Source organism: Dermacentor variabilis, chromosome 11 (genome assembly GCF_050947875.1).
Source record: "Dermacentor variabilis isolate Ectoservices chromosome 11, ASM5094787v1, whole genome shotgun sequence".
NCBI lineage: Eukaryota > Metazoa > Arthropoda > Arachnida > Ixodida > Ixodidae > Dermacentor > Dermacentor variabilis.
Window position 1 is genome coordinate 85,057,118 of NC_134578.1, and position 22,255 is coordinate 85,079,372.

The 22,255-nt window shown below is 43.6% G+C and overlaps 1 protein-coding gene across 1 annotated transcript; it reads right to left on the reverse strand.

Moving 5' to 3' along the window:
- Window positions 1–6,088: 6,088 nt before the first annotated feature.
- On the reverse strand, window positions 6,089–10,330 carry LOC142564364 (uncharacterized). The gene is made up of 3 exons (XM_075675343.1): window positions 10,270–10,330; window positions 9,806–9,862; window positions 6,089–6,192 (listed from the first exon to the last, which is right to left on the reverse strand). The coding sequence occupies exons 1-3, from the start codon at window positions 10,310–10,312 to the stop codon at window positions 6,089–6,091; spliced, it is 204 nt and encodes a 67-aa protein (XP_075531458.1). The 5' UTR covers window positions 10,313–10,330.
- Between the last annotated feature and the right edge of the window lie 11,925 nt (window positions 10,331–22,255).

Genomic DNA, 22,255 nt, shown 5'->3' on the forward strand with positions numbered 1-22,255 from the left:
GTGCACCTAATATTCGGGCTAGTCCACGACTGCCTGGCAATAAACGACGCCCATTGGTCCGCTCTGAAATGTGTGGTCTTTACTGTCACAGTGAGACGCTATCTTATTTTAATATAATTATCTCATCTTAATGCACTATCAATTCTTATGCATCTCGCGAACGAGCAATGCAGTGGCGTATGAAATATTCCACCGTTACCAATTCATTTACTTTAGTGAGTTAATAACAGTCTTCTGCAAATCATTTCATAGAAAACGCAATGATCTGACACTGCACAATTCCATTTTCAAGTTTGGACATCTGTTTATTGCGGAGGTTTGTGACTTGCCGATTTTAACCATACCGATTCAACCGGTAACTGTCCGTTAATTGCATACGCAGCTGTGTACTCTAGGGTTACCATTTTTCCTCGTCTTGTATACGTTTCATCCGGTCAAGTCAGCGTACACCTGAGGTTCGCACTGTAGACAGTCCTGTACTGGCTTTTTTTGACAAGCAAGGCATCTTTCCCTTAAAGCTCTTTTCTACGTAGTGATTGTCACGACAGCAAATGGGGACATGTCATAAATTTTATGTTCTTGCTTTATGAAGCGACAAGAAAAAACATTGAGAAATTCTCGCACGGCTTACAAATATTTTTGTTGCTTCAGTCCAGTCGCATTTCAGTGCCTGTCATTTATTGTTTACTGATGTTTGGGATTTTACGATACTAAAACATATGTTTGGACCCTATGGCTGCCATCCACCGCAGCACCCACTATGAGATTATTTATTATAACGGCAAATTATGGAGGCAAATTACAAAGCGTTAAGCCACGTCACCATGAAGTACGAAAAACACTGATGAAAAAAGATGACAGGCCAGATAGGGAAAGAAAAGGCCAAGTGCAAGTTCAATGAAGGCGATAGGAAAAGGCGACTGCCGATTTCCCCTGTATGTGTCAGTCCGGAAGAGCTATCTAAGCGTAACCATGGCCAAAGGGCTTCGTTTTCTCTGCCGAGGAGCCTTCAAGGTTGTAGCACATTGCGTTGGTTAATCGACAGGATCCCTCTCTCCGGGCATCGCAAAGCAGCGAATTGCTGCACGTGGGAGTGTCCCTCATGCGTGGGTCTTTGACGCCAACTTGAGTAAGTAGGCATGAGTGGGCAGCTGGCAATGCTCAGCAGACCATAAATACTTACGATCGCTTAGTGCAAACAAGGAGGGACGAAAGAAGGCAAGGAAACCTTTTTTTCATTCCAAGATGGAAGGGAACAAGGTTTCTCTAGTTCCCTCCATCCTTCCTTTCTGCACTAAGCAATAAAAAATATTTGTGGTCTACTAGCAGTATGAACCGACTAGCACCGCCACATGTGCTACTGGGAATGTGTCAATCTAAAATGACGAGAAAAATCCTTTCTGTTTATCTAACGTTCTGCAGAATTGTACCCACGTGACAAGGTTTCCCAAACCCACAGGAACGTCTGCGTAAGCAGGCATTTGACGTTCTCCGACACCACGTACCCAAGCAAATCTCTGTTGGGCCCTCCCGCGTGTAGCCTTGCGCGACATAACCTTGTCTGGGCAAATATTGATTCTAGGGGTTGCTGATGCTGCGTGTTTGGAGCTTTAAGCCAGACCTGCCTCCCCCCCAACTCGGGCGGAGGCAACATACCTCCTTTGCCACTGCTTCACATAGGCGGCGGCTCCAGATTCACCCATCTGGAGGAAACCAGTAGTCGCATTTTCCTATTCTGATGATGGTGATGATGGCCTGATACAATGACTCGTACCCACACTGGGGGATTGTTTTTGTTCCCTTGTGGAATGGCGACCAAGAATTCTTATATCTTCGTCTTTCTCTCTCACTGTCAATCTTTCCTGTCTTCTAGTCAGTTCATTTAACTTCTTATTTTCTGACGGCAACCGTTACCTTGTCTAATATATGTAGTTTCGGGAAAATATATATTGGGCTGTAACGTTGATGCATAGCCGGCGTTTCTAAGTGTTCATCCAGTACAGTAGCGTCCCCTTGTTGGTCTTGAGGATTGGGGGCTATCCTCGCCGTCGAATTTTCCACGACTTACTTTGCAAATGCTGTCCCTCCACCCCCTCCCACAAAAATCATCCTCTAATACAAGGGTGCACCAATACAATTTTTCTGTTATTTTTATATTACAGTGGAACGTCACCAGACCCGACCGCAACCTGGACGGCATGAAAGAAATGCTACAGAAGTTCATTCCAATGTGCTGTGAGTTTAAGAGACATACATTAAATCTACACAACCCAACTTTCTTCGGCAATACGCTGTTTAACAGAAACACCGAGACGACGCTTTCGCGTCATTCAGTGGTTTAACCATAGTTCTGTAGCTTGCCAACATGTGGCCCTTGAAGCTGTGAGGCTGTGTGAGTTCTTGGGGTCCTTGAGGCTGTATCAGTTCGGGCATTTCTTTAATAAATTCATTACTGTTGCGTTACAGAAATATGCCGCCAAATAATCACCTCAGTAAAACAGGATTTGAAAGCTCACATATCCACTTCCACAATCCTACATACTCGTGGGTCATTTCAACGCTCACAACACGTTGTGGGGAGACTCGCGATGCGAGGTGCGTGGTCGCCTCATAGAAAACCTCCTTGTAACTTCTAGAGTGTGTCTCTTCAGTCAGACCTAACCAATGTATTGTAATCTTCACCATAATTGATATTCATCAACAGAACTGTCGATTGGCTACGCTTCCTTTTTCTTTGACTTGGAACGACATGTAATCAAAAATCTATTTCGAATTGAGCTCTTCCCACTAATGTTAATCTGAATAACACAACAAGACTCCCCTCCAATTGCCCCTCGCTGGAAATTGGCATTGCCTGATCGGAAGCGTTTTAAGAAATCTACTTACTCAACACGGTATTTTAGAAGTAATTTTAGCATAAATCATGCCGTATCATACTTTATCGCCTTTATCATTGACGCAGCTGAGGTCACTCCTCAAGCAAGTGGCGGCTAATTCAAAAGACGGCTTTCCTGGTGGAATACTAATCGCAGATGGCACGAAGGAGACCAAATAAACCCTGGTGTAAACTACGTGAAGGTCCCACTACTGAAATTCTTTTTCAATTTAAGCATGCTAAACCACAGGGAAGAAGGATGCGACGACAAGCAAGGAAGGCAAACTGGAAGAGGTTTCTTTCACGTATAAATTCCTACACTCAGTCTACTACCATACGGAACGTGACAAGAATGCTAAAGGGACTATAAATACATTCTTTGCTCTCTCTGCAATTGTTTGTTCGCACAGTCCAGAAACGTTTGCTAATATGCACCAACTCGTCCAACAATGAGTCCTAATATACATCCGTTGCCTTTAGTAAATGACGATGTAAATAGCGTGGTAGACGCAGGAAAACCTTTCAGTGTGCCAGCGACAAATGCAGCTTATTGCAAACAAAGCGTCAAAATGGGCAGAACAAAAGGCTGTAAGGTTAGCCCCAACAAAATTACCAGTTTTCTTCTTCAAGGAACTCAAGGCTCGTCCCAGAGTCAGTTACCAAGCTACACGGACAACATAATATAACAGAATGTATAACTGGGCTAGTGGGTTTGCTTGGATATTGAAAAAAAAGACACGAACGAAGAGAGCGGACAGGACGAGGGGATTACTCAGATCTCAGAAATTTTATTGTAAGGAAACAAACATGTACACATAAATTAAGTATGGCGGCGGCGCAGCTGATTAGTGCTTTTGAAGATATTCTGTGTATTCAAAAACAGAATAACCGCCGCATTCTGTATAGTGGGCGCCTAGATGTGTCCTTCCTGATGAATTATAAAAAATGTATGATAAATAAACAAATGTTTAGTTGTTATTAACTGCCGCGTCCTGTTCACTCTATTCGTTCTCTTCTTTGTGCCCTTTCACAGATTCAAGATACACGGACAACAGTTACCTGTTATCAAAGAACGCATATTTCTAGGTGTTATACTTGATTCATGGCTAAGCTTCATTCGTCATATCAAATACGTTAAATGTAAATGACTAAAAACGGGAAAACTTCTTAAGTTTTCGTCGCACACAACATAGGGTGGCCACCGAAAGTGCCTCTTCAACCTGTACAACAGCCTTACACGTACATCTTGAGAATACGGCGCCACCCTATATCAGTCTGCTACACCGAGTTCCCTGAGGACGCTGGACCCTGTTCACGATTAGGCATCCACCTTGGGACCGATGCCTTCCGAACAAGCCCAATACGAGCCTCTCAGTTGAGTCTCATGAGTTGTCTCTATATCTACAGAGGAAGTATGCGAGGTTTATATATTTGACCCACAGTGAGGGAGCCCTTCTGACTTCGTGCTAGAAAGCTGAGTGAAGAAATGCGTATGCCACTTATGGAACACCATTTATTGTGCCCTGCAATGCTTCAACCGCCTTGTCAATGGCAGCTGGTAGAAAGTAGAAGGGTGTAAATAGTAGCTATACAAGAAGACCGTCACAAAACTGGTTCCCATGTAATAGACCGCTAATACCAATTGAATGTGAATTCAGCTGTGTGGCCGTGAACATGAAAATTAGGTCCGCAATGGTCCTGATGTCCTTTAAAAATACGTTTGCGTTGCGTTCGATTACAATTTACCAAGTAGCCAAACAAAACCTGCTAAATCAAGTTTCATCATTATCATAACCAGCCTGGCTACGCACACTGAAGTTCAAAGGCCTCTGTCAAACTTCTCCAAAAATCCAGGGCATGTGCTAATGGTGGCATATTGTCCCTGCAAACTTCTTAATCCTATCCCCCAGCCTAACTTTCTGCCGCAACCTGCTACGCTTCCATTTTCTTGGAATCTAGTCTGTAACCCTTAATGATCACCGGTTATCTTCCCTCCTCATTACATGCCCTGCCAATGTCCAATTCGTTTCTTGATTTAAACTAAGATGTCATTACTTCGCGTTTGCTCCCTCACCCAATCTGCTCTCTTCTTATCCCTTAACGTTACACCCATCATTATTCTTTTCTTCAAGTTTATAACGGGCCTGACATTCATGTTCTGCCGATTACTTTGGTGGTATGAAATTTTAGCAATCGCGGACAACTCCTCTGTAGTGGACTGCCTGTAGTGCGAAATTTAATAATAGGACAGTTAGACTGCAAGATTTGCTCATGCTGCGACTACGTTGTTAAAATCAACACCCCTCTATGGCCACACACAACCTATTGATCAGGTTAGTCACGGGCCTAATGCTTTGAAAAATACGCAGTTGGTTGTCTTTAATCGTAAATACCGACCTGGAGCCGTGATACAGCATGCTTATAAACATCATCTATCAGTGCAGGTGCAAAACAGACCTAAAAGCTTTCAGCCACTTCGAACTGTATTCTTCTCTTACAGTAACGCCTTTATATATAAAAAAGATGTAATGCGCTTGATCTTCATGGCCCTTCGCCATCTCTTTCCCTAACTCTTCGCCACCCAGCGCTTTTATAAAAATGGCTTGATCAACTGCGGAATACGAGATGTTGCGGTATACATCATGCCAGAACACCAATGATAACGTTGCTTGAATAAAGGTTCCGCTATTCTTTTTATCTCGTATTAGCTCAAAATCAAAAGAACAGATTAACAAAGCGTCAAAAATATGTCTAACGCGGAGTTTTGATGCTTAGAGATAGTCAATCTTTAACTGCAGTTTTTTAATTATATTGAACGGCACCCACGTCTCCCTTATCCCCGTTGTCGTTGCTAAGCTCGCTTGCATTTTCTACTTCGATACCAGACACACCAAATTGCACAAAATGAACGCCTTAGTCTCTTCATTCATGGCAAGGCATTCAATGTGTGCTTTGTTAAATAGTGACCCACTCTACCTCCTTAGTAATATCATTCCTGACCTCGTGAGTGAGCGCAATCGTTCAAGATATGACGAAGGTTTGTGGCGTAATCGTTGTGTGTGTGTTGAAAATACTTTCGAAAATTTTCGGCTCTGCGCGCAGAAGCAGCGTTCATATTGTTTTTGTCTTAGGAAACGCGTGAAAACAACACAGAACACGGTGTGCTTGCACAGTAGCTTTGTATTGTCATCAGACTGGTCCAGCATTCCTTGACTAGTTGCACACGCACCACGTGCCTTGGTCGCAATATCCGCCGCCAGAGCCCAGTGACTTGCAGTAACTCTTGCAAGCGTCGGCCTTGCAGCCAGACGCGCGAGCTGCAGAAAAGCGAAAGGGCCTCATTGACAATAGTGACCTTCCTTCGTGAACTGTCTCTCTAAACGGTAAAATCGTGTACTTCAACTGCAATCGTACCCCGACAGGCACACGTGCTACTCTCATTCACTGCTTTTGATAAGCCCAATGAATGCATGTAAAAGGAAGACGATATGTTTCATCAACTTTATGTGGCGCTTCGTTGTCTTACGTGCCTCTTTCGCTTTGAATGAGTGGTTGGTGCGGCTAATTCTGACTTTTAAAGCTTATATCTATGCAGTAGACGGAAATGTAATTAATAAGAAACTTTACCTCGTTTGTTACAAGAAGGCTTATCTATCTATCTCTCTCTCTCTCTCTCTCTCTCTCTCTCTATATATATATATATATATATATATATATATATATATATATATATATATATATATATATATATATATATATATATATATATATTTATATATATATATACATATATATATATATAAGAAAAATGTTTGCGCTTCACCAAACTCTCCTGCATAGAAAAATCAGAGCTGCCTGCGACAACAGCTTTCTTTGCGGGTGATTGAAATTGTCAGGTTGTGGTTTAACGTTCTCGAGCACGTTTGGCACGCATCCAGCATCACTCTGGCAGCTGTCCCTCGCAGAATGTAAGTTTTACCGGTAGTTTTGTCCTTCCGTAGGTCGCTGCCGCTAATTTTCACCCGCCACCACAAGCTGAGCTAGGCGAAGAGGACCAATCGCAGACCCAGGCAATGCCCCTCTTCATCCGACAATTTACTTTCACTGCTACATACCGGAGCCACCGAAACATACTCCACTGGTGCGCCTTCCTTGCTTCTTGTGAAACAATTGATAAGAAAAAAGCTGTCAAGGTAGGAAACTATGTTTGCTTGAAGAGCATGTCATGCGGTCCGATGTATCTACATATAATAAAAATTAAATTCTAGGGTTTCATATGCCAGAGCAACTCTATTATAGTTAGAACGCCGTAGTGGAGGACTCTGGAATTCTCAACACTTGTGGTTCTGGAACGTGCCCACAATGCACGGGGCACGGGCGTTTTTGCACTTCGCCTTCATCGAAATGCGAGAGCAGTGGCACAATTTCCATGCCGCGGTCTCGTACTTAGCAGGGCAACACCACATCCGCTAAATCAAAGCGACATGTCGCCTATATACAGGGTGTTTCACGTAACTTGAGCCAAGTATTTAAAGAAGTGGTTAACTGCAACTGAATGAAACCAAGGACATTTGTTTGCGGTCATGTGGTGCATCTCAGGGTATTTTTGCATAGCGCCTACTTAAATAATTAACTAGAACAAATTAATAAATTTTTAATCATATTAGGGCCAAGTGGGTTTTCTTACGTTCTAAAGGGCATTAGAAAACTACCGATACCATTTTTTGGGCAACGTACGTACAGTCGACCAAGAAAGTTTACGAACCACGGTATCTCAGAAAATTCAAAATATACGAGCAGCCCTTAAAAGCAGCCAGTAAAATTGTGCATCACAATGTTGTTCGCATATGCCACAAAAGGCTAAAAGTGGGAATAACGGGTTGTGTTTTGAGACTGAGGAGACATTCAGCTTTGGGTCAGATCTCTTGGTCCGTGAACTTTTTTGTTCGACTGTACATGCTGCACGAAGATATTTTCCGGCGTTTAGAGAGCCCAAAATATTAAATAAGTCTTACGTGACGGCGCACACGCGCTACCGTATTGCAACCCTCCCGACCACGCTTCGTGAGAAAGAACCGCGGTCGCGGATTGTGGCGAAGTCAGCGGTTGCGGCTCCAGGCGTGGTCTTACGAGTGCGTCATCATCTTTGACGGTGGCCCGCGGAAAGGAAGCACCGTCGTCCTTCAGAAGCGATAAGCTAGACGCACTGTTGAGCCCGCTGCAATACCATAGCACACGAGCGCAGTCACATGGTTTTGTTAATAACATCGCGGATTTTCTTTAAACGTCGGAGAAAATCACCTCGAAGCATGTACAGTCGCGATCAATTTGAAGGTGATCGCTCGAGCGGCGACCAAAACTAGGAGCAGCGCCACGTTACGTCATCAACGTTGGTCGAGAGGGAAACATCAGATAGCTCCCCTCTCACTCTTTCGGTGTTCCCTGAAAAGGTGTCACTCCCGTCAGCGTTCAAGGCATAGCCTGCGAATTCATTTCGACTGCGTTATGAGCTTTTGCACAGAGGCGTCATTGTTAGGCCAAGATATGCATGAGGAAGCGACGCACACAGATCTTTGTCATGAAAGGGAAACAAACACAAAAATGTGGCGAGTTGGTCTTGGGGGTGATGGTTGCAGCCTGGAAGAGCATAATAGGGGAAGAAGGCCGTGCAATTTTTATCTTCGCAGTTCCGAAATCGGCCGCTATGCTGCTTGGAAGGCCCGCCAGTCGATGCTCGCGCGATCACCTTCAAGTGATCGCGACTGTACGTTGCCACAAAAAATTGGATCGGCCGTCTTGAAATGCCCTCAAAAACGTAACGTAACGCACTTGGTCCAAAAGCAAATATAAAAAAATTTTCCAGTATTGACCTTACTAAGTAACTAATTAAGCGGAATACATAAGTTATTCTATAGAGCGCCAAATGACGGCAGACCATATGCCTTTGGTCTCATAAAGCCGCGGATAAACAGTTCTTTAAAACCCGGGGTTCATGTAGCACGAAACACCCGGTATATATACCGGGTGTTTCAGCTAGCGCTTTCAAAATTTTTTCAACTTTGTCGAAGGAGAGGACGTTATTGTACAAAAATATAAAGGCATAACCGACTGAATAAAAATCAATATTTGGGTTTTTAAAAACAATATGGGCCATATTGCCATATGTCCAATATGACCACATTGCAATTTAAATATTCTAGCGCCGTGTCGTTAGTTCTCATGCAGGGTCCACATGGAATGAATTCTCAGTAGACACCAGTTTCTAGATCTTAATTACCGAACTTTGCCGAGAAATACATTGCCGTTCTAGTTACTTTCTTATCGAAACATCATTTTATGCGTTTAAGCAAAAAAAAGAGTAGTTGGAACGCCAATGCATTCCTTTTTCACTGTTTGGGGAATTATTATTCTGAAACCGGTGTTATCCTGAGAATTCGTTCCAAGTGGATCCGCTTTTCGAACTCCATGGCTAGAAGTTATAAAGTGCAATATGGAGCATAAGGTAATTAGTTAAAGCATAGTGAACTTATTAAAAACATAATTAGCGAATGTATTAGCTGATGGTACACTTAAATTTTTGTGCAAATAATGTCCGCGTCTTCGAGCACACCAGCTTATGAACTTAAATGGTTCTCTCTGCGACAGGCAACCTTTAACACTGTTGAAAGTTCAAATTGAAACAAACACACACACACACATATGTATATATATATATATATATATATATATATATATATATATATATATACAGTGACAGAGAGAGAGAGAGGGAGATATGCAAAATCGAACTCTGGCAGAAATATTTCAGTTGTTTAATCTTGGCCAGCGACGAACTCAACGCTTCCTGATACAGTCGTATCTGAGCTTCCGAAGAATATATTGGTAATAAATACCTTACAACACAAACATATACCTCAATATTATACGTACCTTCTTCACTGCGCTCCTCGGATCTTTCTCCTGTTGCAGTGATCATGACCACGAACGCTGCATGCAGAAGGGCAAAAAAGATATCAACAGAAAATCCTAGAGAACATCAACGTCCTTTTTTTAAGGATCTGTTGACTCCACCGTTCAGTAAGGTGGAGTCAACGGTGGAGTCAACGGTGGAGTCAACGGTGGAGTCAACGGTGGAGTTCAGTACGGTGGAGTCAATTGAATGCGAATCGATCGATTCGCATTCAATAAGACACACGACAGAGTATCAATTCGCTTGAATTCTCCTGAAACCTCTGCAGTATGCTTGCACGTAAAATATGTGCCAGAAATTGTTTCTCGGCCGCATCACCGTTTGTCCACTGCTCTGTGTTTAGGAGGGCAATTCGCCTCCAGTGCGCCATGGGATATCTTTTTTGTTATATTGATTGCGTTGCTAATTGGCATAGTCTGTTTACCTGCTATTACTGCAACCAGGAAGATGGCAGAGGTGAACCTCATCTTAGCGAGAAGTCTGGCTGTGTCCTGCGAGCAAGAACAAAATTGACATTTTCCGTGGCTTAGAACACACAGCGTATGGCAGCACAGAATTTCAAGTGCACTAAACAATCTGCATGTTTATGCATTTCAAAAAATATATATATAAATTACACGTGAGCAAGTTCTTTTTCTGGTTGAACTATAAGAATTCTTACACTTCGAGAACAAAAAACAACTTAAAGACTTATAAAACAGTCTTGTCTAATGCTCATGCATGCAGCAGGACTTTCTTTAACTTTTACGTAAAGCTCACGAATGGACTTACTTTGACAATCATAATCGCGAAAGCTCTGCTTTAATTTGAAAATTGAAACTTTGTACATGAAATTTCCCGAATATATGTGTTTATGCTATAATAACATTCCGCACTGATGCAACTGATGATTCCGCACTGATGTCGCAGAGGGCACATAAAAAAGGAGAAGAGCACTACTTGTTCAAAGACAAGGCCATAGTGCACCTAGTGACAGGGCCAATGCAGACGAGAATATATTTACAACCCGTAGTGATATAAAAAAATCTCACCTAAAAAGATAAGATTCGGTGATCAGACGAAGTCTTGAACTGCTCTGCAACTGCAAGACTGACAAAGGCAACACACTGAGCCTCTTTAAATCTATCCGAGCCCGGAATTTCACGTGCACGGGGCGAGGTTTAGCGTAGCTGGTTAACGGATGCGCTATGTACGTTTTGCTATTTCTCGGTCAGGGTTATCCACGTGCTTCAGGTCATATTAAATTGTAAAGCAATGAAGCCTTTGAGGACAATGTACTCAGGCGGCGGAAACCGGATACATAATTCTTTGTGATGGCAACGCATATTTACATTCACCACATGCTTAAACGACGTTTTAGGTTTTGTTAAATATCTCATTTTGAAAAATGACTTGGCCTATGCTACCATAAACTGGATCAGGGATGACTTTATAACAAATTTCAGAGTAGGGTGGCTGAAGCTTTTTCAAAATACTGTCTTATGTTGATAACGAACACAGCCAAAAATCGCACTAAACCACTGATCATATGCACACTTCAATCGCTGTCATATTGTTCGTTCAGAAATGTTTGTTTACAACTACAACTCATACACCTTTTTTATTACTGCTATATTCCCCGCAGATTGTCTTTGAAATGTGCATAACACTTATGGATCATCCGGCGCACCACCATTGTTGGGTCACAAGGCGGCAAAGGGACGCAAGAACAAACAAGTAGATTAAGAAGGAAAGAAAAGAATGTTTATGCAGGAGTTACGTGGAACTTAGGGCTACTCAAGATGGTCTAAGTAAATCCGACCCAGCGTTTGCTAAATGTTGTTGCTGAACGGATCCACTCAGTGTCCTCCCAATCAACATTCTGTTATGCAAAAGGAAGACGCCGCTTGGTACATTTATCTACTGGTCTTTGCTCCACTCCTTCCTAACTTCTTCTTGCGTCTCGCGCAAGCATAGCACCAGCACTCTACGCACATAGAAGAATACGAGCTGGCGAAACAGTACCATAGGAACCGGTAAGCTTGCATAATTAGAGCAGTTTGCAGGGATTGCAACGAAAAACTCTGCAAGAGAAAGGTTTTCTAACTTACTTTGGCTTGTTGTGGTAAAAAGATTGCAGGGTCAGCAAGGCATGTACGAAGACCAGATGTAAAAAAATTGTGCAAATACCACACCGTACGGAAATCGGCGGTATAGTACGTAAATGAAAACATTGTTCAGCGTTCCGCAAAGCATTACGGCATTCACAGATGCGGTGCCATATATATATATATATATATATATATATATATATATATATATATATATATATATATATATATATATATATGTGTGTGTGTGTGTGTGTGTGTGTGTGTGTGTGTGTGTGTGTGTGTGTGTGTGCATGTCTGTATGTGAGTGTGCGTGAAAACTTTTAATCACCGAACCCTGCCGTGAAACAGGTTGCAGAACAGATCACGTGTGAGGAACAATAGAAGTTTACTGACGTTTAGGAAGGGCAACGACCTTCACTCCGACCACTGGTATCATGAGGGCAACAGTTCTAAGCACACGCAATTCAATGCAAGTGGTTCTGGAATTCGCAATGGTTGGCAGAAACGTGCCTTTCAGCCCATCAATCAGAGTGGGTTGTTCAGTCACAGAGCCCATTTGTTCAGGGGTGGTATGCAGGAGCGCCTTTCCCATTTTCGGAAAGGTCTTATGCTTCTGGAAATACATATGTGGCAAAAGCTTCGCTACCGATAAAAACTTTAAGTTATGATGAAAGTTGAGGAATGCGTACGATTTATTCTACTTAAGTGTCTTTAAACCGAGCAGAAATAGCTTCATTTGCATGACTTACCATACTTCATTAGCCGATACGCAACGTTGCTCCTCTCAACTACTTCTGCTCGCGTGTAGTTGCTGAGCGCCGATTCCTGGCACCTGAAGGCCGAGGGCCTTCTCCTGGCGCAATGTGGTCGCGGCTACGACGCAACGACAATGTAGCGTTCCTTTGCGTGACGTTGTATTTAGAGAAGTGCTGTCGTGTTACTCGCCCCGCGAGATTCGACACCTTTCCTACATCTCTGATGTTTACAACAACGTTCCGCCACATCAAGGGCACCGACAACGTTCCAGCTGACGTTCTCGGTCGTGTCAATGTCGTTTCCACGTTGACATCGGAACCTTTAATCATCGAGGCCGACTTACTCGCCAGTCAACAACGTGACGACACTGAACTTCGTACACTCCGGAATTCGTCAACGTCCCTGAAATTGGAAGACGTCGTTGTGACCCCAGATGGTAGGTCCGTCGTCTGCGACGCTTCTACGGACAAACCTAGACCATACATTCCGGCATCCCTCGGAAGACATCTATTCGAAACCGTGCACAACCTGTCGCACCCTGGCATACGCGCGAAACAGAAACTTCTTTCCAGTCGTTTCGTTTGGCCTCGGCTAAACGCGCAAGTTTGCGATTGGGTTCGCTGCTGTTTGTCGCGTCAACGTTCGAAGACCCAGCGTCACCCCATTCCGCCTGCCAAGTGTTTTTTCCCACCAGATGCTCTTCTTGACACCGTACAGTTGGACCTTGTCGGCCCTCTCCCACCTTCGAAAGGTCACTGCTACATACTGACATTCATCCACCGTTATACACGGTGGCCAGAACTTACACCTATATCTGACATTTCAGCGCCGACTGTTGCAGCAGCTTTCGTGTCTACGTGGATTGCAAGGTTCGGCTGCCCATCCACAACAATCAGAGATCGCGATCGGCAGTTTGACTCAGCACTCTTACTGCTTACTGCTTACCACCCGCAATCCAATGGACTAGTTGAACGTTTTCACCGGCATCTCCAGGCCTCCCTTATGGCGCATAAATTGCCGGAGAATTGGGTCCTGCATTTGCCCCTCGTCTTACTTGGCATCAGAGCCGCACTCAAGAGCAACTTAGGTTGCTCCTGTGCCGAGCTAGTTTACGGCATTCACCTACGCCTTCCGTGCGGTTTCTTTGTCATCACCCCCAAAACGCCTATGCCACCACCTGCCGAATCCGTTGCCGAACTGCAAGCCTTCTTCAGCCAGATGCGCCCCGTACCTACATGTTCACAAGAAGCAAGGTCCCCGTACGTTTCTCCCGCACTCACCTCTGCTACCCACGTTTTCGTACGTAACTGTGCTGTGCGGAAGCCTTTGCGGCCACACTACTCCGGGCCATATTGTGTTCTAGAGCGTCGTCCGACGACTTTTGTTGTGAACGTCAGCGGCCGATTAGACAAGATTGCCCTGGAACGTCTCAAACCTGCCTACATCGATGCAGCCGCGCCATCAGCTCCACCAATGTGCGACGCCACCCTGCTGCATCCTACGCCGCCGCCTGCGCACGTGACACCCCAGACCAACGCCCAGACACGCCGCGTCACGTGGACTTTCCATCGTTCGTCGAACTTTCCTCCTCTCTAAGGGAGGAAGCCCTCTGTAGCGGTAGCAGCATCGGCGTCGCACGAGAGATGACGTAGACGCTCGCGTCTACAAGAGACCCGAGCGGCTGGCACGCTCCGGCGCGGGCTAGCGTTCCGAAAGAGATTAATTTTAAAAGAATGCTACGCTAAGAGATCGAGTGTCGGTTCTTCCTCTCCTGATAGAGCCCGAGACCTTACCGGTCTACGTGGTCGCACGTCGCCACAGTAGCATTTCAGGTAGGCTTATAGCGCATTAAAAAGACAAGGACGAACGTGAGACATGACACACACAGGCACGTTCGTCCTTGTCTTTTTAAAGCGCTATAAGCCTCACGATGTCTTACCAACAAGCCCAAATCACTGCTTTACAGCATTTCAGGTTTTCTGGTACGCTGAGAATTTGACGAATCTGATGTGAAGGGGTATCTAAGAGTAATTGTGGCTCTACCTCGTTTTTCTGACGGACTGTGAGAACGTGTGCGGTCTGCAGGAACCTATATGATTTTAGGCATATCTAATGGCGCCTATTATTCTCGTGAAACGAGCTTCACCGAACGAAAAAGTACACTTTAACTATCATCACTTGGTTCCCGCCGGATCATGTCTTGTCTCTGCTTGCTTCACACCTTTTATTACCATCCACACTCCAGCCATTTCCTGTTAAATACAGCCTTACGTACATCCTTCCGCTTAAGGCAAAGCCGTCCCATAGCAAACATTATCACCCAATCATCTGCCTTGAACACTTCATTCTTCTCTGACCCAATAACATATTAGAACCGTCTCCCAGAAGATACCGTCTCATGCACTGACCGTAAATCATTCCCCGAAATGTTAAATTACCGCATTGCTTATTTACCGATCCCACCAAATGTTACTCGAACACGATGCTCCCCTTTTTTCACAATTGTTCCTGGCTTGTATTTTTATTGTTGCTTCTTTACTGCTACGTACATTTGTTCTAACATTGTCGCAAGGATTATAGTCCTCCCTTTTGGATTGCCTCGTGGCCTTTAAGGCGAACATAAATTAAATGAAATGAAAATGCCGTTTCATACGTGAAACTTAGCTATTCAGGCATACTTTCCCGTCTGTATTCATGTAGACATGCATGGTTCTAGATTGCCTTTGATTGCGTCCCAATGTGGCAACAATAAACACACACTGTTTTTAAACAATATTTTCCTGTATATATCTTTCAGTAAATTCCAAATAGCTGAGACTGCGACCAGAATGCCCGTTGACACAGTGAAGCGTAGTGCCACTTGATACGTCACATAGAAGGAAGTTCAGTGTCAATAGAGCGAACTGAAAATACTCTTTCATCACTCCTTTTTAGAAAATGTTGTATATGTTCGCATGCTTGCCTTTCGTTATACTGATAACAAATCTCATATGGCTGTGTCCTCATTTCGTCATACTAAATCAATCTGCTGTGTCAGACACACCTCAAACGCATTAATGGATTTCCCGTTTTTAACTGGCGGTTCCGTCCCTTCAATGTCGAGGCTGTAGATCTCACTCATATGAATTGCTTTGTATCCCGCACTGTCGGCAAGTGGCGGTTTCGGCGCGTGTTTTCTGGAGCCCGGAACAAACTGTAGTATCGCGAAATTTGACTACGTTGTCTGATTCAGCAAGCATTTGTTCTTAACAATTCCGCTGTGTTCACTTCAAAAGTCATTTACTATTGTGGTTAATAACCACATAACTGTTGCGCACTTTTATGTACGTATGTTCTTGTTTCACACGTTAGGGATGCTGGAAGTTGTATTTTCGTCTCCATTGACTCACTTGAGAATGTTAGTTGAAGATGCCTCCAAGTAACATCTTGCTTTTCTGCAGTATATGACAGCGGATGGCCAGACGCCGACGGCTGCACCAAAAGCTGACGATCACAGGGTTTGAACCTAGGCATATGCCTTAAACCTCTACTGGACCTCTGTCTGTGCCTTTGACAATAGTCTCGGTACACAACGGCTCTATAAATGTATCCTGTTTATATCAAAATAACGAGTTCATTTCATCTGATTCTAATTGACGTGTGCTCTACACTTTAAGCCAATCTGCATTGCTGCACGCAACTTTGCGATAGTGCAACTGCTCCACAATTATTAATCTCTTATGTTGCACGGAGTGAAACATTAGCTATCAATAACCGCACGTAACCCACATGAATGCTAGACTGCACAAACAACTGTTGCATTTCTAATTCTGCATAACAATTTTCATCCGGCACGTGTGTTAATCACTGTGATAGTAATGTACTTATTTTGGATTGATCGTTTCAAGGGCATATTGTATAAATGTATTGTATGTGCCGCTGTGTCTAGTATAACCATGCCTTTGTCCTCTCTAGGACAAGCTGCAGCTTATTAAGTGAGCGTAAACCAGACGGTGAGACAAGTGAACCGCTTGCTTTTGCCGTAAACTAATTGCAACCGGAACGTGCACCGCAATATTGGAAGTGACCGTCAATGTGCGATGCGCTTCTAAAATCGTCATTTTCGCTGTATATTGCGCAGATTCCCCGAGCTGTGAAAGTATTTTATTCGAATTATTTTGCAGGTACCTGGCTATCCGGTATTGTAACTGATGCGGACAACAATAATAGGTGAACCGATCCGAGTTGAAGAATACGCGAGACCGGTTTGATGTGTTCTGATGTTTTCTACTGTAAACACCAGTAGGCTCTGCTGTTACATGGGGTGCACGACAAAGTGGACTGGTGTGTTGCGGTGTACAAAGGAGAGTGGCTTGGTGTTTTCTGGTGTGCACACCAGAGGAGCTTGGTGTCTTCTGTTGTGCACACGACAGTGACTGTGTGTGTTTTGTTAGGCATATGTTAGGCATGTTTAGTGTCATGTGGTGTGCACATCAGGATGGTTTATGCTACCGCATCTACATACCAGCGTTGTCTGGTGTTCACACAACATTATAGTCTAGAGTTACTTGGAGTGCACAGAACTGTAGGCTGGGGCTGTCTCGCGTACATGTTAGTATGCTGCGATGCATATTAGTTTTGGTGCACCTGCCTCGGTTTATACTGTTCTTCTGGTTCGTGTAGGATTAAGGCTTCTGAATGATAAATTGCCTACTTTCAAATTAGCACAGTCATCACATTAAAATTTATTACCTTTATTTATTTCTGCATACAGTAGGCCTGAACGGCCATTTCAGAGTGCGGAGTACAGAATACAAATTTAACAAAGAATCAAGAAGTGAAAACAAAAATAAGAAAAGATGTAATGCAAGATCGGTGGTTAACATATACAAGATCGAAGAATTCAACTTAGTGACAATGAATGAACATGACCGTGTAAAGCTTTCGACAATTCTACAGTTTGGACAAAAACACCATTTATCTTTCTCGGTGTGGTGGTCAGGAGGCACATTGAGTCAGGATTGTGTAAAGTAGATGTAAGTCCACCCGTTCTTATGAAGCTGCTAGCTGAAATAAGTTTTGCCGAGGTAATCGTGGCACAGAAAACTTCAGAGATTCAGTGTGGCAAAAATTCAGGAGCAAGAATAAGATAGCGAGGGAGGTTGCCGAAGCATTCTTTATTCATAACTCCGGTAATATGTGTGTCGCGAGGCCAACGGTGAGTCTGCACAAACACAGAAATTGATTTTTTAACCACTAAGCTTTATTTTGTTACACGTATTTGCGCCAGAGCATATGATTTGCGTGTTTCTTGCAAAAAACTATTGCTGCTAGTGCGCAATAGATCGTGTTTTTATATCTCATCCCTGTTCGGTCGCGCCATTCTTCCTTGAGTGACGACAGGTATTTCTGTATTCGTTTTCCTTTACTGGGCTTTGTGTCGAAGCATCGTAGAGCAGTAAGCTAAATTATTATCAAATGTCGTAGAAGATCTTGCTAAACACGGTTCTCTAATTGCTCGTATAAGCATGTATTCCTGCTTACTTTTGTAGAAGAGAGAATATATCAAACCTAAAGCGTACTGGAAATATGTCGTGCTCATAAATGTCGATGGCTTTTACATATATATATATGTATAACTGGTATCCTTGTTTGGGGTATATGATCCTCCAAGCCTTCGCCGCTTTAGGATTTAAATCAACTTTACGGGCATTGCTCAGCCTACAGCAAATGCAATCAGCCGCACACAGTATGACTGGTAAACAGGTACGTCAAATTTCTCACTACGTGCATCTCAACTCCCGGCATATAGAGAGCTTTAAAACAGACTCGTTGTCGTCTTTGTCAGCCTTGATCTGTTGCACGACTAAGTACATCGTGTAAGACTCGCATTTCGTTTCCCGAGGTAGGTATTTCCTATCTCTGGGGGCACTCGACACCTTGTATCCTGTATAGGTTTCATTACTTGTTACTGCTACTTCTTGCTAGTTCTTTCCACTAGTAGTGTGTTATCTTATGCCGTATTTGTTATATGTAGATCTTTCATTGCGTGAGCAGCACATGCTCATATAGCATGAACACCAAATTATGACATTTTTTTTTAAATCAGAAGGTACAAACAAAAATATTGCTTTCGTGATTATGACGCATAACAAGAGTTCTTTGATGGGCTTGAGCCGATGTGTACAATACATTCGTGTTCGAAAACCCCACAAGAGACACACTTGGAAATCCGTCATTGCGCTTTTTGTTCTAGAAGTAGCACCATTGCCAGAATAAGCGATTTCATTGTTCTTATAGCGTTCCAAAAAGGTTCAAACAGCAGCGCACACTTAGCGGGAAGGAATTTAATTATCACCTTCCATTATATGTGCAAGCAGTTCACATCACACTGACAACTAATGCGGTGACATTTTGCGCCAGCATAGTATACAAATGCCGTAACTATTTTTCCCTCCTGTAACCATTGCGCAGTGGAAGGCCACTCTTCCACGCATGAACAGCATCACTTAGGTGTAGTGTCCCATTTACAAAATGCCACTTATTAAGTATAGTTACAGCGGGGACCTAAAGGAGCGCTGCTAAAGAAAAGCACACGTTTTTTTTTTAAATGTAGGCTAATTAAAAAATAAAGAGGTCTACAAATGTTTACATTTTTTTAAATGCTGAGGTCACTGATTGTATATAGAAGATGGACTTTCTGTTTTGGGATTATGGAAGCTGTGTTTCGTAACTCACAAGTGATGCACAACTCTCTTTGTCTACGCAGGCAGGAAAGTCAGACCCATTGATAACATGAGGTTCGGCTCTGCGATCTTGCTCTTTACAGTACTTGCAGGTAAGTGTGTCGTGCCAAATGGGACTGCAATAATTATAATAATATTTGGGGTTTTACGTGCCAAAACCACTTTCTGATTATGAGGCACGCCGTAGTTGAGGACTCCGGAAATTTTGACCACCTGGGGTTCTTTAACGTGCACGTAAATCTAAGCACACGGGTGTTTTCGCATTTCGCCCCCATCGAAATGCGGCCGCCGTGGCCGAGATTCAATCCCGCGACCTCGTGCTCAGCAGCCCAACACCATAGCCACTGAGCAACCAAGGCGGGTGGGACTGCATTGCTTGATAATAATAACAAAATCATTTTCAACATAAAAGTCAATTGAACTCGTAAAGATGGAAAAGTAGACAAACAAAGGTGCTAGAGAAAAGCAAACTCAGGCACGAATGGCAGGTTCAATGATTTTAACGGTGAGATTACGCAATATACCCTCATCAATGCTCTCTCATGTTACCATGTCAGAAGCCATGTGATTCGCTGGTGACTCCTACTTTAGCATTTGATGAAGTTACAAATATCTTGCACGTTAGCACACGGTTGCAGCTACTCAATATGGCGGTTCACCACTTCGGTGCCCAGGATGACATCAGTACAAGCTATTTAGCTCTGCTTGCAAAATATTCGTTCTTTCGGAGATTTGGCGTTCTGATCTGGTGCTCCCACCTTTGCGCAGCTTTCCTAGCCATGATCACTGCAGCGGACAGAAGTGATGAAATGTGTAGTGGCGATGGTAACTACAAAAAGGGACGCATGTACGTGTCTCTTTTAACATATTTGATAAGAAATAAAGTATTTCGATCAAATAGGCCGACTTTATTATCAAAGGATGAATTAGTTATTAGTTAAAGATATGCGCCAGAAAAGTTTCTCTCTGAGCTTCCTTTTGCAACCTTTTGTTCTGTGCTGTTCCCTGATTCTACCGTTGGTTTATATATACACCGCTGCACCATATATATATATATATATATATATATATATATATATATATATATATATATATATATATATATATATATATATAGAGAGAGAGAGAGAGAGAGAGAGAGAGAGAGAGAGAGAGACAGAGAGAGTGCAGCGGTGGCGCAGAAGTAGAACACCCGCGTGAGGTCACACCAGCGAGCGCCCTCTCTCGGTAGCGCCGCAGCGGTGGCGCGCAAGGCTTCGACTCCACCATCGATTCCGCGAGCTGGGGCCCCGTCTCTCCGTCTGGCGTGACGTCACACGGCCACGTAACGCGCAGCTGTGTAAGGAGGCGCCATGACCACCGATGGGCCGAAAGTGCGAGCAGTAATGCTTTCGCAATAAAAGCGGGCTCGTCCTGTGCTACCGGGGCTTAGCGGAGATACGAGAACTTGGAGTCGGATTCCTGATTAATAAGAATATAGCTGGTAACATACAGAAATTCTATAGAATTAACGAGAAGGTGGCAGGTCTTGTTGTGAAACTTAATAAGAGCTTCTATGAAGACGTGGAATCGGCGATGGGTAAAGTCAAAACAATATACAGTATACTGATGGGCGACTTCAATGCCAAGGTAGGCAAGAAGCAGGCTGGACACAAGGCAGTGGTGGAATATGGCATAGGCACTAGGAATAGCAGGGGAGAGGTATTAGTGGAGTTTGCGGAACAGAATAATATGCGGATATGGAATACGTTCTTCCGCAAGCGGGATATCCGAAAGTGGACGTGGAGGAGCCCGAGCGGCGAGACTAGAAATGAAATAGACTTTATACTCTGCGCTAACCCTGGCTTCATACAAGATGTGGACGTCCTCAGCAAGGTGCGTTGCAGTTACCATAGCATGGTAAGAACACGAATTAGGCTAGACCTGAGGAGGGAACGGAAGAAACTGGTACATAAGAATCCGATCAATGAGTTAGCGGTAAGAGGGAAACTAGAGGAATTCCAGATCAAGCTAAAGAACAGGTATTCGGCTTTAACTCAGAAAGAGGACCTTAGTGTTGAAGCAATGAACGACAATCTTGTGGGCATCATTAAGGAGTGTGCAATAGAAGTCGGTGGTAACTCCCTTAGACAGGATAGCAGTAAGCTATCGCAGGAGACAAAAGATCTGATCAAGAAACGCCAATGTATAAAAGCCTCTAATCCTACAGCTAGAATAGACATGGCAGAACTTTCGAAGTTAATCAGCAAACGTAAGACAGCTGACATAAGGAAGTATAATATGGATTGAATTGAACATGCTCTCAGGAACGGAGGAAGCCTAAAAGCAGTGAAGAAGAAACTAGGAATTGGCAAGAATCAGATGTACGCGTTAAGAGATAAAGCCGGCAATATCATTACTAATATGAATGAGATAGTTGAAGTGGCTGAGGAGTTCGATACAGATTTATACACTACCGGCGGCTCCCACGACAATAGTTGAAGTGAGAATAGTCTAGAGGAATTCGAAATCCCTAAGGTAACGCCGGAAGAAGTAAGGAAAGCCTTTCGAGCTATGCAAAGGGGGAAGGCAGCTGGGGAGGATCAGGTAACAGCAGATTTGTTGAAGGATGGTGGGCAGATTGTTCTAAAGGAACTGGCCACCCTGTATACGCAATGCCTCATGACTTCGAGCGTACCGGAATCTTGGACAAACGCTAGCATAATCCTAATCTATAAGAAAGGGGACGCCAAAGACTTGAAAAATTATAGACCGATCAGCTTACTGTCCGTTGCCTACAAAGTATTTTCTAATGTAATTGCAAATAGAATCAGGAACACCTTAGACTTCCGTCAAC

Coding starts and splice junctions, on each gene's coding strand:
- LOC142564364 (XM_075675343.1), bottom strand. CDS start 10,312: ATGAGGTTCACCTCTGCCATCTTCCTGGTTGCAGTAATAGCAG. Junction 9,863..10,269: donor CCTGGTTGCAGTAATAGCAG/GTAAACAGACTA, acceptor TTCTGCATGCAG/CGTTCGTGGTCATGATCACT. Junction 6,193..9,805: donor CGAGGAGCGCAGTGAAGAAG/GTACGTATAATA, acceptor GCTTTTCTGCAG/CTCGCGCGTCTGGCTGCAAG.